Source organism: Sapajus apella, unplaced genomic scaffold (assembly GCF_009761245.1).
Source record: "Sapajus apella isolate SASKATOON/1434 unplaced genomic scaffold, GSC_monkey_1.0 scaffold269, whole genome shotgun sequence".
Classification (NCBI taxonomy): Eukaryota; Metazoa; Chordata; class Mammalia; order Primates; family Cebidae; genus Sapajus; species Sapajus apella.
Window position 1 is genome coordinate 241,107 of NW_022437209.1, and position 13,661 is coordinate 254,767.

Below are 13,661 nucleotides of genomic sequence, written 5' to 3' on the forward strand. Positions count from 1 at the left end.
TCTTGCTATGCTGCCCAGGCTGGTCTCAAACTCCTGGCCTCAAGCCATCCTGCCACCTCAGCCTCCCAAAGGGCTGGGATTACAGGCGTGAGCCACCAGACCTAGCCTGATTTTAGGCTTTTGTTTTGTATCGGGGAGAGGAGACTGTGAGCCAAAGCGTAAGGTGCCAAAAAGAGCTTTGTGGGAGGAGAGTTTAGGGCAAACCTGGGGCAGTGACACCTGTCTGCAGGTCAGGATAGGAATTCAAGGCCAGTTCAAAAGAAAGTCCCAACCCGCCAGTGCAGCCAACAGAAGAGGAAGTTTTAATTAGTACAGCCTGAGTTTTCAGAAGCAGCATTTTTAATTTTTATTCCTCCTGCTGTCTGACATCTGAGCTCCAAGCTCTAAACCCAATCTGTATTATATGCAGCAGAAGGTTATCTTTATTTTAAATTACATTTGATATTCTGTACTTAAGTCACCTTTCCGTGTGATTTGCATTTGAAATGTTGTAAACTTGGTCAGTATTTCCATTAAAATATCAGGGCTAATCTTGTGTATTTTTTTTTCTTCCTAATGATTTAATAGACAAAGACTCTCTTGGCAACCCCGGTAGAAAAAAAAAAATAAAGCTGCAGTAGAGTACTAGGGATGAGAATGAAACTGGAGGTCTGTTTCTGCTATTATAGCTTCCCTGGACTCTACAGTCCTGTATGGTGAAATACATTTTTCTGTCGTGATCAGCAATCCCATGACTGTTTTGACATCTCAAACTCGTTTCCGAGTTTCTGGTGATGTGCAATGTATACTGATATACATTCAGTAAAGCATGTGATCCTAGAAGTCGTGGTCACTTGGGCATAAAGCTCTACCTTCCTGTTAACACCCTGACCTCCGTCCGGTATAAAAACACCCATTCTAGGCAGTCTGGCTCTCCACGTGAAGCAAACCAGTTTCCGTGTTAACCGACAGCTAGAAGCAGAGGTCTCCCGGTTGCTGCTTCTGAGGCTGGGTCTGCAGCAGCTGAGGCTCCTGCCCTTCCTGCCGAAGGGCCTAAGTCTCTGTCCCGACACCTTTGAGAGTTCTAATAATGGATTTCCCATTTTATTTTGAGATTTGCCCTTGCGGCCCACTAGCTCGGACAGCATAGGAGAGCCTCGAAAGTGCAGTTTATAGCTTCCAACTCGCCTCAAGGTTCAGACGGCACCTGGGCTTCCGAGAGCCACTGGTGTTCCACGAAAAGCTGCCCGGGACTGGAAGGCGCCCTCTGGACGCCGGAACCTTTGGTTTCCTGCCGTGGAGCGAAACAGCGCCAGGGGCCTTCCGGAAAGAGGAGCGAGAACTCAGCGATCGTGATGGCAGCGGCACCGGCTCTGAAGCACTGGCGCACCACTCTGGAGCGGGTAGAGAAGTTCGTGTCGCCGCTCTACTTTACCGACTGTAACCTCCGCGGCAGGTGTGGTCCCAGGTCCCGGCAGCCGGCCGACGGCATCCGTGCGCCTCAGCCTTTACTTCCGGGGGGAAACCCAAACTGCAGCCACCCGGGCCGGGGGACGAAGTGCCTGCCGCAGACAAGACGAGCCAGGGAGGAGGGGGTAGGGAGTGGAATGTGCCGTGGCGCGGCCAGGCAGCCCTCTTGGTGGAGGATCCAGGGCAAGCGAGGCCCCACCGGCTAGCTGGCCCCCGGTCGGAAACAGAGCGGCCTCCAGCACGCGCCCACCTGTCGGTCCCACGCAGGCTTTTTGGGGCCAGCTGCCCCGTGGCCGCGCTTTCAAGCTTCCTAACACCGGAGAGACTTCCCTACCAGGAGGCAGTCCAGCAGGACTTCCGCCCGGCGCAGGTCGGCCACAGCTTCGGACCCACGTAGGTAACATCCGGTGGGTGGGCGGGGCCAGCGGGCCCAAGGGACGTCCCAACCCAGCACTTGGCCACGCCTTCGTTGTCCGCCCTCTGCCCTAGACAACTACGCGGGACTGAGCAGCACCCTCTGTTGGGAACAGCTCCCTGGTTCCTCAGTCTTCAGGGGAGGGTTTTCATCCCCTTGTAGCCGCTTCTGGGCACCCTAACGGAACTCTGATAACCTCTGCCTCTTTCCCTTATCTTGCCGCTCACCTTGTTGCTCCTTTCTTGTGGCTCAAAGCTGAGTACCTTGTGACACTGCAGGTGCTTGGAGAGTCTCAGGCCCCTGCCAACACTTTATCCAAAGTGTTGGTTAAAGGTGTTGGATGTCAGGAGAGGGCTTCTACCTCTAGGCCGATCACAACAGCTCTCTTGCAGATGGTGGACCTGCTGGTTCCGGGTGGAGCTGACCATCCCAGAGGCATGGGTGGGCCAGGAAGTTCACCTTTGCTGGGAAAGTGATGGAGAAGGTCTGGTGTGGCGTGATGGGGAGCCTGTCCAGGTGAGGAGCCCTACCATAGGGCCAGGTATGGCCATATTTCAGCCCTGAAATGACCACAGCCCTTCTCCTGTAGATTCTGGAGAAGCCACAGCTGAGTGGCATCACAGGGTGGCATCACAGTTTCAGGACTAGGGAAATTGCCATTTTGGCATCTGTGTAATTGGTCCTTAGTTTTTATTATACGTAATACAAACTTATAGGCAAACATTTCAAACAGTTCTAGATAAAATAATGGATCGTTCCCTATCACCTATCCCATTCCCCAGCTATAACCAGTGTTAAGTGTCTTGTTCATTCTCCAACCTTAACAGGTTTAGTCCTTATACCCCTATGTGGTAGGTCTTTATACTCATTTACAGATTAAGATATTGAGATATGTAGAGGTTAGTTCAGTCACTCAGGTTCACACAGCTTCCACTTCAAATTGGATTGACTCTCAATCTGGGGTCAAGACTGTTCTTCCTTCTGTCCCTCCCTTTACTGGCTCAGCAAATATCCCCTGGTGTCCATTCTGGGCCAGACCCTTAAGCACGAGGGTATAGAAGGGAATGCGGCAAACCTGCCCCTGACTTCATAGAGTTTCTTTTCAGGTATTTATTTAGGGGTGCAGAGGCCACCAGAAACCACACTCAGGCCACCTAACCCTTTCTCAGTACCCTTCCCCTAAGACCATGGGCTTTTCCACTAGGAAACAGGGGCTATAAAAAAAAAATAATAATAATAAAAAAAAAAAAAGGAAACAGGCTATTTGGTGGTCATGGTGCCAGCTGCCGTGGGAGTTGGGGCCTCTGCCAGGGATCCCTGATCTGCCAATCTTGACCCTGCTTGGCAGGGAGGAACCAGAGCTGGGGACCAGTGGGGACCAGGATACTTTACCTGAGCTGTCCAAAGGCTTCAAGCCTTGTCTCTTTCACTCCTCTCCCTACTAGGGTTTAACCAAAGAGGGTGAGAAGACCAGCTATGTCCTGACTGACAGGCTAGGGGAAGGAGACCCCCGAAGGTGAGTCCCTATGCCCTGGCTGACCAGTGCTGTCAGGAAGGGAGTACCAGTGAGCAAGGAGTAGCTGAGGCCCAGAGTGATCTCAGAAGCACCCCTCTGCTCCAGCACAAGCATCCTTACATCTCATCACTTGCTTTTAGAAAGCATGATTTTTGCCTAACCATAAAAGTAATGGGCTGGGTGCAGTGACCCACACTGCCAGCGAGGCTGAGGTGGGAGGATCACCTGGGCCCAGGAGGTCGGGGCTACAGTGAACCACAGCCTGGATGACAGAGTGAGACCTTGTCTCAAAAATAATAATGTTTGCCTTCTTGTGGTAAATACAGGAAACCACAAAGAAGCAAACCGCTACCATTATTTCACTCCCTAGAATAGAGATGGCCATTATTAACATCTCAGTATTCATGTTCTTCATTTTAGAAACGAAGTCTCCCCCTGTCACCAAGGCTGGAGTGCAGTGGTGCAGTATTGGCTCACTGCAACTTCTGCCTCCCAGGTTCAAGCAATTCTCATGCCTCAGCCTCCTGAGTAGCTGGGATTACAGGTGTGCGCCACCACACCCAGCTATTTTTTGAATTTTTATTAGAGACGAGGTTTCACTGTGTTGGCCAGGCTGGTCGCAAACTCTTGACCTCAGGTAATCCGCCCGCCTCAACTTCCCAAAGTGCTGGAATTACCTGAGCCACCACGCCTAGCCCAGTATTCATGTTCTTGGTGTATCTTTCTGGCATAGTTTTTATTAGTTCAGATTCTATTTCCTATTGTATCCTGACTTCTTACATTCCATATCATAACATGGACATTTTATGACACCATTAAAAACACTTCTTAGACATTATGATTGTGTTTTATATTGATTGAACATTTCAAATGCTTCCAGATACTGAGAGTATGGAGGTGAATAAAATAGTTCTTGACAACAAAGGGAGGCAAATCTACTCACATGTGACAACACTGAGGGCTCTGGAAGGAAATCTTGGGTACTCCATTGAGGACTTAGCTCTACACTTAGCGGGGAAGTGAGGTCAGGAAGCCCTCCCTGAGGAAGTCATGTTTGCTCTCTGAAGATGAGTATGGCAGCACCACAGCCCAGCCTGTTCTCCAGTGAATGACCTGCCCGTGCTGGCCATGCTGGTTTTAGATCTTGGGTCTGAAAGTTCGAGCCTGAGAGATCCAAACATGCTTTTAATATGCAAAGAGGCTTCCAAGTCCAAGGCAGTGCTTTGCACAGACAACTTTGGAAATATCTAAGACTAAACAGCAGTATCATTTAGATGATTACAAACTTTGCTACTTATCCTCCCTGACAGCAGGCCTTGGGATCCATCTGGTGTCTCTGGCACAGCCCTCCCACATGCACTCTTAACGTACTGGGGGATCCTCTGGGTGGTGGATCCTGGAGGCAGACAGGATGGGCTCAGCTGGATTCCTTCTGGGTGCCGCCTCCCCAAGTCCCCGGAGTCCTGTGCCACGATCTCGGCCTGAGGCTGCCTCCCCATGTTTATAGCCTCACCCTCTATGTGGAAGTGGCCTGCAATGGGCTCCTGGGGGCCGGGAAGGGAAGCATGATTGCAGCGCCTGACCCTGAGAAGATGTTCCAGCTGAGCCGGGCTGAGCTGGCCGTGTTCCACCGGGATGTCCACAATCTCTTGGTGGATCTGGAACTGCTTCTGGGCATAGCCAAGGTAATCGACACCCCCTAGACTCCCTGGTACCCTCTAGAGCCCTGCTCCAAGAACCTGTTTCTTGGGTCAGGTAAGTGGGACTCTGGGAATCCAGAGTAGGAAGAGGGTTTCCACCTGCTTGAGGGTTGAGAGAATTTTCCTATTTGAAGGGGAGAAGGGAGATGGTGCTGAGCAGGGGGACCAGCAGGGAAAAAGGGTTAGAGGTCAGGGGACCTCTGCTGATAGCCCTGAGGAGATAAGTGGGACTGATGGTCTGGAAGCCATGCTTGAGCAGGGGATTCAGGGCAGGACCCTCCTGCAGGGCCTCGGGAAGGACAGCCAGCGCAGCTTCCAGGCCCTGTACACAGCCAACCAGATGGTGAACGTGTGTGACCCTGCCCAGCCCGAGACCTTCCCGGTGGCCCAGGCCCTGGCCTCCAGGTTCTTTGGCCAACGCGGAGGTGAAAGCCAGCACACCATTCATGCCACAGGGCACTGCCACATTGATACAGGTAGGACAGCAGCTGGTTGGGCTGGCTGGGGAGGCAGGAGTGCCCTTGAAGACCTGGATGTGCCCTAGAAGCACTTGTGTGATGCTTAGCAAGTTCTTGCCCCTCTTGAACCTCAGTATTCCCCATCTGTAAAATGCGGCAGAAGGGGCTGGACTATGGGCTCTGCTTGCTGTGGATTCATTTTTTCTTTCTTTCTTTTCTTTTTCTTTTTCTTTTTTTTTTTTTGTGACGGAGTCTCACTTTTGTCACCTAGGCTGGAGTGCAGTGGCGTGATCTCCCTCACTGCAACCTCCACCTCCTGAGTTCAAGCAATTTTCTTGCCTCAGCCCCCATGAGTAGCTGGGACTCTTAAGTGCATGTTACCACACCTGGCTAATTTTTGTATTTTTAGTAGAAATGGGGTTTCACCATGTTGGCCAGGCTGGCCTCGAACTCCTGACCTCAGGTGATCCGCCTGCGTTGGCCTCCCATCCTTGGCTGAGATTACAGGTATGAGCCCCCGTGCCCGGCCTCATTTATTCTTTCAACAAAATCTGTTGCCTCATGGGGCCCGTGCTAGATATTGGGGATAGGATTACAGAGACAGATGATCACAGAATCAGTAGGCAGAGTTGGTGTGATGCTGGTGGGGAGCCTGGGGCACTGGAGAGCACGGAAGAGGTACTTACTCCAGCTGGGTGGGGGGGATTCCAGAGGCTTCCTGGACAAGCTTGCAGAGTCTGAGTTTGATGGGGAATCCACGTTTTTAACAAGCTCCTGAAGGTATTGATTCTGATGCAGCTGAAGTTTTGGGATCACAGAACAAGGGTTTCTCTGCTGTGCCAAGATGTAGGGTAGGGTGTGAGAGGTTTTGGGCTGGTAAGAAAGGAGCTGCGGCCTGGGGGTCAGGAGAGCCTACAGCACCTCTGGCAGGATAGCTGGCTCCAACCTGGGAGCCGTGCCCTATTTCCCAGGTCTCTGTCAAGTGTGTTCAGGGGCAGGGTACTCCCTGCTGCCTCTCGTAGGATCCTCTTGGGGGATTAGATACCCCCAAGAGGACTGAGGCTATTCCGGGACCTGGAGCCTCCATCCCCTGACCTGTGTCATTGGTCTTATAGCACTGCCCGCCTCCTTTCCCCAGCCCCTCCTCCCACCTCGCTGGAGTGAAGTGACCTTTCAGGAAGGACACCAGGGGACCCTCCAGGGTGAAGGGCCTGGGATGGGAGTGGGGCTAGGTGACCTTCTGGATTCCCAGCCTGGGCCTGTTCAGCCTTACCGCTCCCTCCACCCTCCACCCTCTCCCCGTCTAGCCTGGCTTTGGCCCTTCAAGGAGACCGTGAGGAAATGTGCCCGGAGCTGGGTGACCGCCCTGCAGCTCATGGAGCGAAACCCTGAGTTCATCTTTGCCTGCTCCCAGGTCAGAGGGACAGCTGCAAGGGGCAGGGGAGGCACGCACCCCCTCCTGGAGCTCCACAGGCCCCGAGGGCTTCCCGGGCCTGGGGGCAGGGCTGCTCCTCACCCTCAGCCACTCACTGGGTCCCAGATGCTTGGCCCTGGGTGGGGCCCTCGTCACTCTGGGCCCAGCTCCCCTCAACCTGCCCACAGGCGCAGCAGCTGGAGTGGGTGAAGAGCCACTACCCCGGCCTGTACTCCCGCCTCCAGGACTTTGCCTCCCGTGGGCAGTTTGTGCCCGTGGGGGGCACCTGGGTGGAGATGGTAAGTGCACTGGGTGCCCCTCAGCCTTGAACCATGTGACGACGGCCTTCCCTCAGGTGGCCCCAGCCCTCCTGCTTTGTTGGTGACTCTGCAGGCCACTCAGTTCCTCTCTGGGGCGGGGCTGGCTCATCAGTCCCTGGGATGTCACAGCCTCCAGAGCTGTGACAGGTTGCATGCCCTAGTCCCAGGCACCACCTGAGGCAGATGGACAGTCAGGCCTGAAGGACGGGAGCTGGAGCTGCCGTGTCGGAGCAGCCCTGGCTTCTCCTGCAGGGTTGGGTTGGCCTGAGCGCCCACTGCTCCCCATCTGCCCCCCACTCCCTTCTCTCCAGGACGGGAACCTGCCCAGTGGAGAGGCCATGGTGAGGCAGTTTTTGCAGGGCCAGAACTTCTTTCTGCAGGAATTTGGGAAGATGTGCTCCGAGGTAGGCTGAGAGCTATTGCAGCAGGCTGTGGGCAGATGGGGCTGGCGTGCGCCTCGGAGTGCTTAGGGGCTGAGGCCGAGGGGAGGCCACTGGGAGCCCCGCTTCCTGCGCTCCAGGACCTTCTTCCCCACAGTTCTGGCTGCCGGACACCTTCGGCTACTCAGCACAGCTCCCCCAGATTATGCGTGGCTGTGGCATCAGGCGCTTTCTCACGCAGAAATTGAGCTGGAATTTGGTGAACTCCTTCCCGGTGAGCAGGCAGGCCCCTGGGGGGTCAGGGTCAGAGTGGGCCTCAGTCCTACCTGGCCCATTTGCCTCTCCCCCTTTTTGAGGGGTCACAGAGAGACCACCAACCCTCCCCCACAGACAGCATGTCACACAGCAGGTAGGGGCAGGACTAAGTCTGGAGGTTCTGCCTCTGCCTCAGCCCTGACTCTGGCTGCTCCACCCTGCCTCTGTTTCCCTGCCGGTAGCACCATACCTTTTTCTGGGAAGGGCTGGATGGCTCCCATGTACTGGTTCACTTCCCACCTGGCGACTCGTATGGGATGCAGGGCAGCGTGGAGGAGGTGAGGGGATGCCTAGGGTGCTGGGGTGGGGGCAGGCTGGAGAGGGCTGGCTTATTCCAGGCTGACCCACGCCGGCCTGCCCTCACCTGTCCAGGTGCTGAAGACCGTGGCCAACAACCGGGACAAGGGGCGGGCCAACCACAGTGCCTTTCTCTTCGGCTTTGGGGATGGGGGTGGCGGCCCTACGCAGACCATGCTGGACCGCCTGAAGCGCCTGAGCAATACGGACGGGCTGCCCAGGTCAGGCCAGGCCTTGGCTCTCCTTCAGCCCCATCCTGGGCCATTGCCAGGAGCCCTGCCTTCCCTCAGACATGGGGCCCACCCCTCCTCTGGACCTTGTCCTGTTCTAATCCTAGACCATGGGCTCCTCCAAACTTCCACCCTGAGGTTGGGGGGAAGCTGAAGGTGGTAAGGGCTCCAGCCCACCAGAGAGAGAAGCTCTCCTATGGTGTCCAGGGCTGGCATCGTGTGGATGGGGAGCTTTCTGGAGTGGCTCCTGTCTGCAGGGGCTGGATCCTTTTTCCGCTCTGGTGTGGAAGAAGGGGTAGCCATGTGGTCTCCAAGGGTGGGACACCCAGGCTGTGGTCTTCTCAGGGTGCAGCTCTCTTCTCCAAGGCAGCTCTTCTCGGCGCTGGAGAGCGGCTCTGGGCAGCTGTGCACGTGGGTCGGGGAGCTCTTCCTGGAGCTGCACAATGGCACCTACACCACCCACGCCCAGGTCAGGGACTGGCTGCAGGGAGGGTGTGGCCTTGATCTGCAGAGGGTCAGAGAAGGCAGCAGGGGGCACAGCCCAGGCCAGACCTAGGAGAAGAGGTTCATGTTCCAGGAAGTTTGGAGGAGTCGAGTCCAAGACCTGGGTTGGCCACGAAAGCGGGAGGAGGCAGTGTCTCTAAAGAAAGAGGGGCTTGGGCGCCAGGGAAAAGACAGAAAGCATTTGAGGCAGGTCACCGGCCAGAGGCCTTCTTCACGAGGGCCCTGGGGAGTTCCCAGGGATGCTGAGCACGGGAGGGCTTTGGAAGGTGTCCTGGGACACTTACGCAGGCTCCAGACTGATCCTCCCATCCCGGGCTCAGATCAAGAAGGGGAACCGGGAATGTGAGCGGATCCTGCATGACGTGGAGCTGCTCAGCAGCCTGGCCCTGGCCCGCAGTGCCCAGTTCCTATACCCAGCAGCCCAGCTGCAGCACCTCTGGAGGTCAGCCCGGGTCTGCCCCTGCCACCCACCTGACTGCTCACTGCGGACACCTCTGTGGCTGCCCCTCCCAGCCTTTCCATCCCTGCCCTTGGCCCCTGCAGGCTCCTGCTTCTGAACCAGTTCCATGATGTGGTGACCGGAAGCTGCATCCAGATGGTGGCAGAGGATGCCATGTGCCACTATGAAGGTTAGGCTCACAGTAGTCCCACCCGCTCTCTCTAACCCCAGGGCTGAGCCCAGAGTGTCTCCCCTGTGGGATACTCATGGGCCCATTCCAGACCTGTTGCCCACCCATGACCAGTCTGTCTCTCCTCAGACATCCGTTCCCATGGCAATACACTGCTCAGCAATGCGGCCGCAGCCCTGTGTGCCGGGGAGCCGGGTCCCGAGGGCCTCCTCATCGTCAACACCCTGCCCTGGAAGCGCACCGAAGTAATGGCCCTGCCCAAGCCGGGTGGGGCCCACAGCCTAGGTACGAGCTGAGGGGAAGGGGTGCTACTGCGGCAGGAAGGGTGGAGGCCAGACAGATCAGGCCTGGGATAGCCCTGGGGGTCTGTGCCCTGGGTGCCCCAGATTGGAGAGTAGCAGCACATCCTCCACCACCCCACCCCGCCTGTGCAAGCTTCCTGGAAGGTCAGGGAGGCTGCACTGATGCCCAGGCCTCACCCCTAGCCCTGGTGACAGTGCCCAGCATGGGCTATGCTCCTGTTCCCGCCCCTACCTCGCTGCAGCCCCTGCCGCCCCAGCAGCCTGTGTTTGTAGTGCAGGAGGTGAGTCCTGCCTGCCCTGGGGGCAGGAGCGGGGATGCTTTCTAACCCAACCCGGGTCCTGAGTTCCTCTGCCTGGAGCAAGTGGTGAGGCGGGGCTGGGGCTGGGGTGGTGCTGGGGCTGGGCTGGGAGGACTTTTGGTGTGGGAAGCCCCTACAAACTCAGCCTCAAGGCCTCCTCCCACAAAGACTGATGGCTCCGTGACTCTGGACAATGGCATCATCCGAGTGAGGCTGGACCCGACTGGCCGTCTGACGTCCTTGGTCCTGGTGGCCTCGGGCAGGTACCAACTCCTCACTGCCCTTTCCCAGTACCGGCAAATAGATCCCAGCCTGCTTCCTCTCTCCCATGGCCACAACACTGCCCACAGCAACCCACCAGTGGGTCTGGGCTGGAGCCCACACATGGGGCAGGGCAGGCTGGGCAGTAGTCCCCTGTCTGCTGGGGCTGCTCACTCCACCCTACCCCACCAAGTGCAGCTGGAGGGAGCGAAGTCACATGGTTGTAAGCACCAATCCCATGTGCTTCCAGGGAGGCCATTGCCGAGGGTGCCGTGGGGAACCAGTTTGTGCTGTTTGATGATGTCCCCTTGTACTGGGATGCGTGGGACGTCATGGACTACCACCTGGAGACACGGTATGGGCCGGGCAGCACATGGGGACAGTGGAGGTGGTGGGAACACAGGCTGCTCTGGCTCAGTGTGTCCACTCTTCCCATAGGAAGCCTGTGCTGGGCCAGCCAGGGACCCTGGCAGTGGGTACTGAGGGCGGCCTGCGGGGCAGCGCTTGGTTCTTGCTGCAGATCAGCCCCAACAGTCGGCTTAGCCAGGAGGTCGTGCTGGACGTTGGCTGCCCCTATGTCCGTTTCCACACTGAGGTAGCAGGGGGGTCAGGGGGTGGCTGTTTTCCCCAAGCATGCTTGGTAAGGAGGGGGCAGCCCCAGGCCTGGGTGTGTCTCTTCCTGCCCTTACTCCCACCCTCCATCCCTCTCCCAGGTACACTGGCATGAGGCCCACAAGTTCCTGAAGGTGGAGTTCCCGGCTCGTGTGCGGAGTTCCCAGGCCACCTATGAGATCCAGTTCGGGCACCTACAGCGGCCCACTCACTACAACACGTCTTGGGACTGGGCTCGATTTGAGGTCTGACATGGTAGGGTGGGGGTGGCCTTGGACTCCTCCGTGGCTGGGGAGACTGGTTGTTTTGTACGGGCTGGGGAGGAAGAGGATAATCAACATCTGCTGCTTCCTAACATGTGCATTGTACTAAACACTTTACATTGGCCGGGCGCGGTGCCTCACGCCTGTAATGCCAAGGGAGGCTACGGCAGGCAGATCACCTGAGGTCAGGAGTTCAAGAGCAGCCTGGCCAACATGGAGAAACCCTGTCCCTATTAAAAACACAAAAATTAGCTGTGTGTGGTGGCACATGCCTATTATCCCAGCTACTCGGGAGGCTGAGGCAGGAGAATCACTTGACCCCGGGAGGCAGAGGTTGCAGCGAGCAGAGATCATACCACTGCACTCCAGCCCGGGCAACAGACTGAGGCCCCTGTTTCAAAAAAAAAAAAAAAAACCACCCCCAAAAAACTTAACATTTAATTTGATACTCATGATCATTTGGTGGGGTGAGTACTATTATTTATTCCTGTTTCTCAGATAAGGAAACTGAGGCTTAGGCAGATAGGGTGGCATGCCCAGGCCCCCTAGAGTGGGAGCTGGAGTTGAGTTGTATGGTTCTAGAGCTTGCGCCCCGCCAAGTGACGGGAGCTCTGGAGTCCGGGAGCAAAAGGAGAGGCACGGGGCCAGCATGTGTGTCTTGGATCTGCCCTCAGGTGTGGGCCCACCGCTGGATGGATCTGTCAGAACACGGCTTCGGGCTGGCCCTGCTCAATGACTGCAAGTACGGGGCGTCAGTGCGAGGCAGCATCCTCAGCCTCTCACTGTGAGTGGGGTACCCACCAGGCCTGGGAGCTGGCAGGCGACATGGGTCTTCCCGGCCGCAATTCCACCAGCTTCAACCTGACTCCCACCCGCCCTCCTCACCCCAGCTTGCGGGCGCCTAAAGCCCCAGACGCTACCGCTGACATGGGGCGCCACGAGTTCACCTACGCGCTGATGCCGCACAAGGGTGAGTGCTGGGGACGGTGGGGCCTTCCTGCAGCCCTAGACACCTCTCTGCCCTTCTCTGAGCACAAACCCCAGCAGCCTGGCTCCCTGCCCTCCTAGGGACATGGGAGGGAAACCTCCATTCTCCCCCGGCATCGCTTTCTGGCTGTATCCCAGGCTCTTTCCAGGATGCTGACGTTATCCAAGCTGCCTACAGCCTCAGCTTCCCCCTGTTGGCTCTGCCGGCCCCGGGCCCAGCGCCAGCCACCTCCTGGAGTGCCTTTGCCCTGTCTTCACCCGCCGTCGTATTGGAGACGGTCAAGCAGGCAAGGGGTGGGACGTGCCGGGGGCGGGGTCCTGGCCTGGGTGCCCCCTTGGCCTCGCCCACCAGCCGTGTCCCTCTGCAGGCTGAGAGCAGTCCCCAGAGCCGCTCGCTGGTCCTGAGGTTGTATGAGTCCCACGGCAGCCACACGGACTGCTGGCTGCATCTGTCGCTGCCGGTTCAGGAGGCCATCCTGTGAGTGGCGCCGCGAGGTGGGGGCGGGGGTAGGTCCTGCCCTGGCAGAGCCCTCATGGCCCCTCCTGTTCTCCAGCTGCGACCTCTTGGAGCGACCAGACCCTGCTGGCCACTTGCCCCTTCGGGACAACCGCCTGAAGCTCACCTTTTCTCCCTTCCAAGTGCTGTCCCTGTTGCTCGTGCTCCAGCCTCCACCACACTGAGTACCTGGGGCTGGGGTTTTGTTTGTGGAAGGCTTTGGGGACTCCTAATTTCTGCTTCCCCAGCCTAAAAGAGGGATCAGTCTCTTCTTGCAGAATAAATCCTTGGATGAGGAACCTGCTGGTAGCCGCTGCCCGGTCCCCTTAGGGCCCATCCTCAGGCTTGGGGTGGGGGTGGGAAGGTTTTCGGTGGGAAGGTTTTCGGTGGGTAGGGGCAAGGTCCTAAGGTACCTATGTGTGCAGGGTCTGGGTTGCAGCCCCCACAAGAGACATTGGGGACCCTGAGTGACCAAAAGCCAATGAAGAGACCACGCGTGGAGAAGCTTTTCCCCCATGCCTGCAGGCAGAGGGCCTGGGGCTGGGGAGCAGCTGGATGGCGGGTTCTGCCTAGCTCCTGCCAGGATGGGGGAGCAGCCCTGGACCCTGGAGAATCTGGAGTGGAGGAGCTGTGGCTCCCGGGCTGCCTGGGGCCAGACACCACCTCTGAGGGGCTGTCTCTGCAGAGGCAAGCTGTCCTCTGACAGCCAGAGCCTTGAGGACTAGCATTCGGGCTGTTTGCCTTGTGAGGAGGTGGGTCTCCTGTCCCCAGGCCCAGACAGCAGGACTTCCTACCTGGCCAGCTCAGACCAAGA

At 57.2% G+C, this 13,661-nt stretch overlaps 1 protein-coding gene across 3 annotated transcripts; it reads left to right on the top strand.

The window, feature by feature from the left end:
* The first annotated feature begins 801 nt into the window (after positions 1–801).
* Positions 802–13,143, top strand: MAN2C1 (mannosidase alpha class 2C member 1). 3 transcript variants are annotated; one of them, XM_032271946.1, is made up of 26 exons: positions 802–1,435; positions 1,717–1,842; positions 2,257–2,380; positions 3,310–3,380; positions 4,888–5,065; positions 5,367–5,556; positions 6,846–6,952; positions 7,141–7,251; positions 7,584–7,676; positions 7,810–7,926; positions 8,150–8,245; positions 8,340–8,485; positions 8,840–8,963; positions 9,319–9,440; positions 9,542–9,627; positions 9,757–9,912; positions 10,100–10,210; positions 10,374–10,491; positions 10,740–10,844; positions 10,928–11,084; positions 11,203–11,346; positions 12,039–12,148; positions 12,255–12,334; positions 12,490–12,638; positions 12,720–12,829; positions 12,906–13,143. In XM_032271946.1, the coding sequence occupies exons 1-26, from the start codon at positions 1,335–1,337 to the stop codon at positions 13,030–13,032; spliced, it is 3,159 nt and encodes a 1,052-aa protein (XP_032127837.1). In that variant the 5' UTR covers positions 802–1,334; the 3' UTR covers positions 13,033–13,143. The 3 variants fall into 3 exon arrangements, with proteins under 3 accessions (XP_032127837.1, XP_032127839.1, XP_032127840.1); XM_032271948.1 differs by having other exon boundaries at positions 10,113–10,210; positions 10,397–10,491; XM_032271949.1 differs by lacking the exons at positions 12,039–12,148; positions 12,255–12,334; positions 12,490–12,638; positions 12,720–12,829; positions 12,906–13,143 and having other exon boundaries at positions 10,374–10,844; positions 10,928–11,095; positions 11,203–11,294.
* The last annotated feature ends 518 nt before the right edge of the window (positions 13,144–13,661 follow it).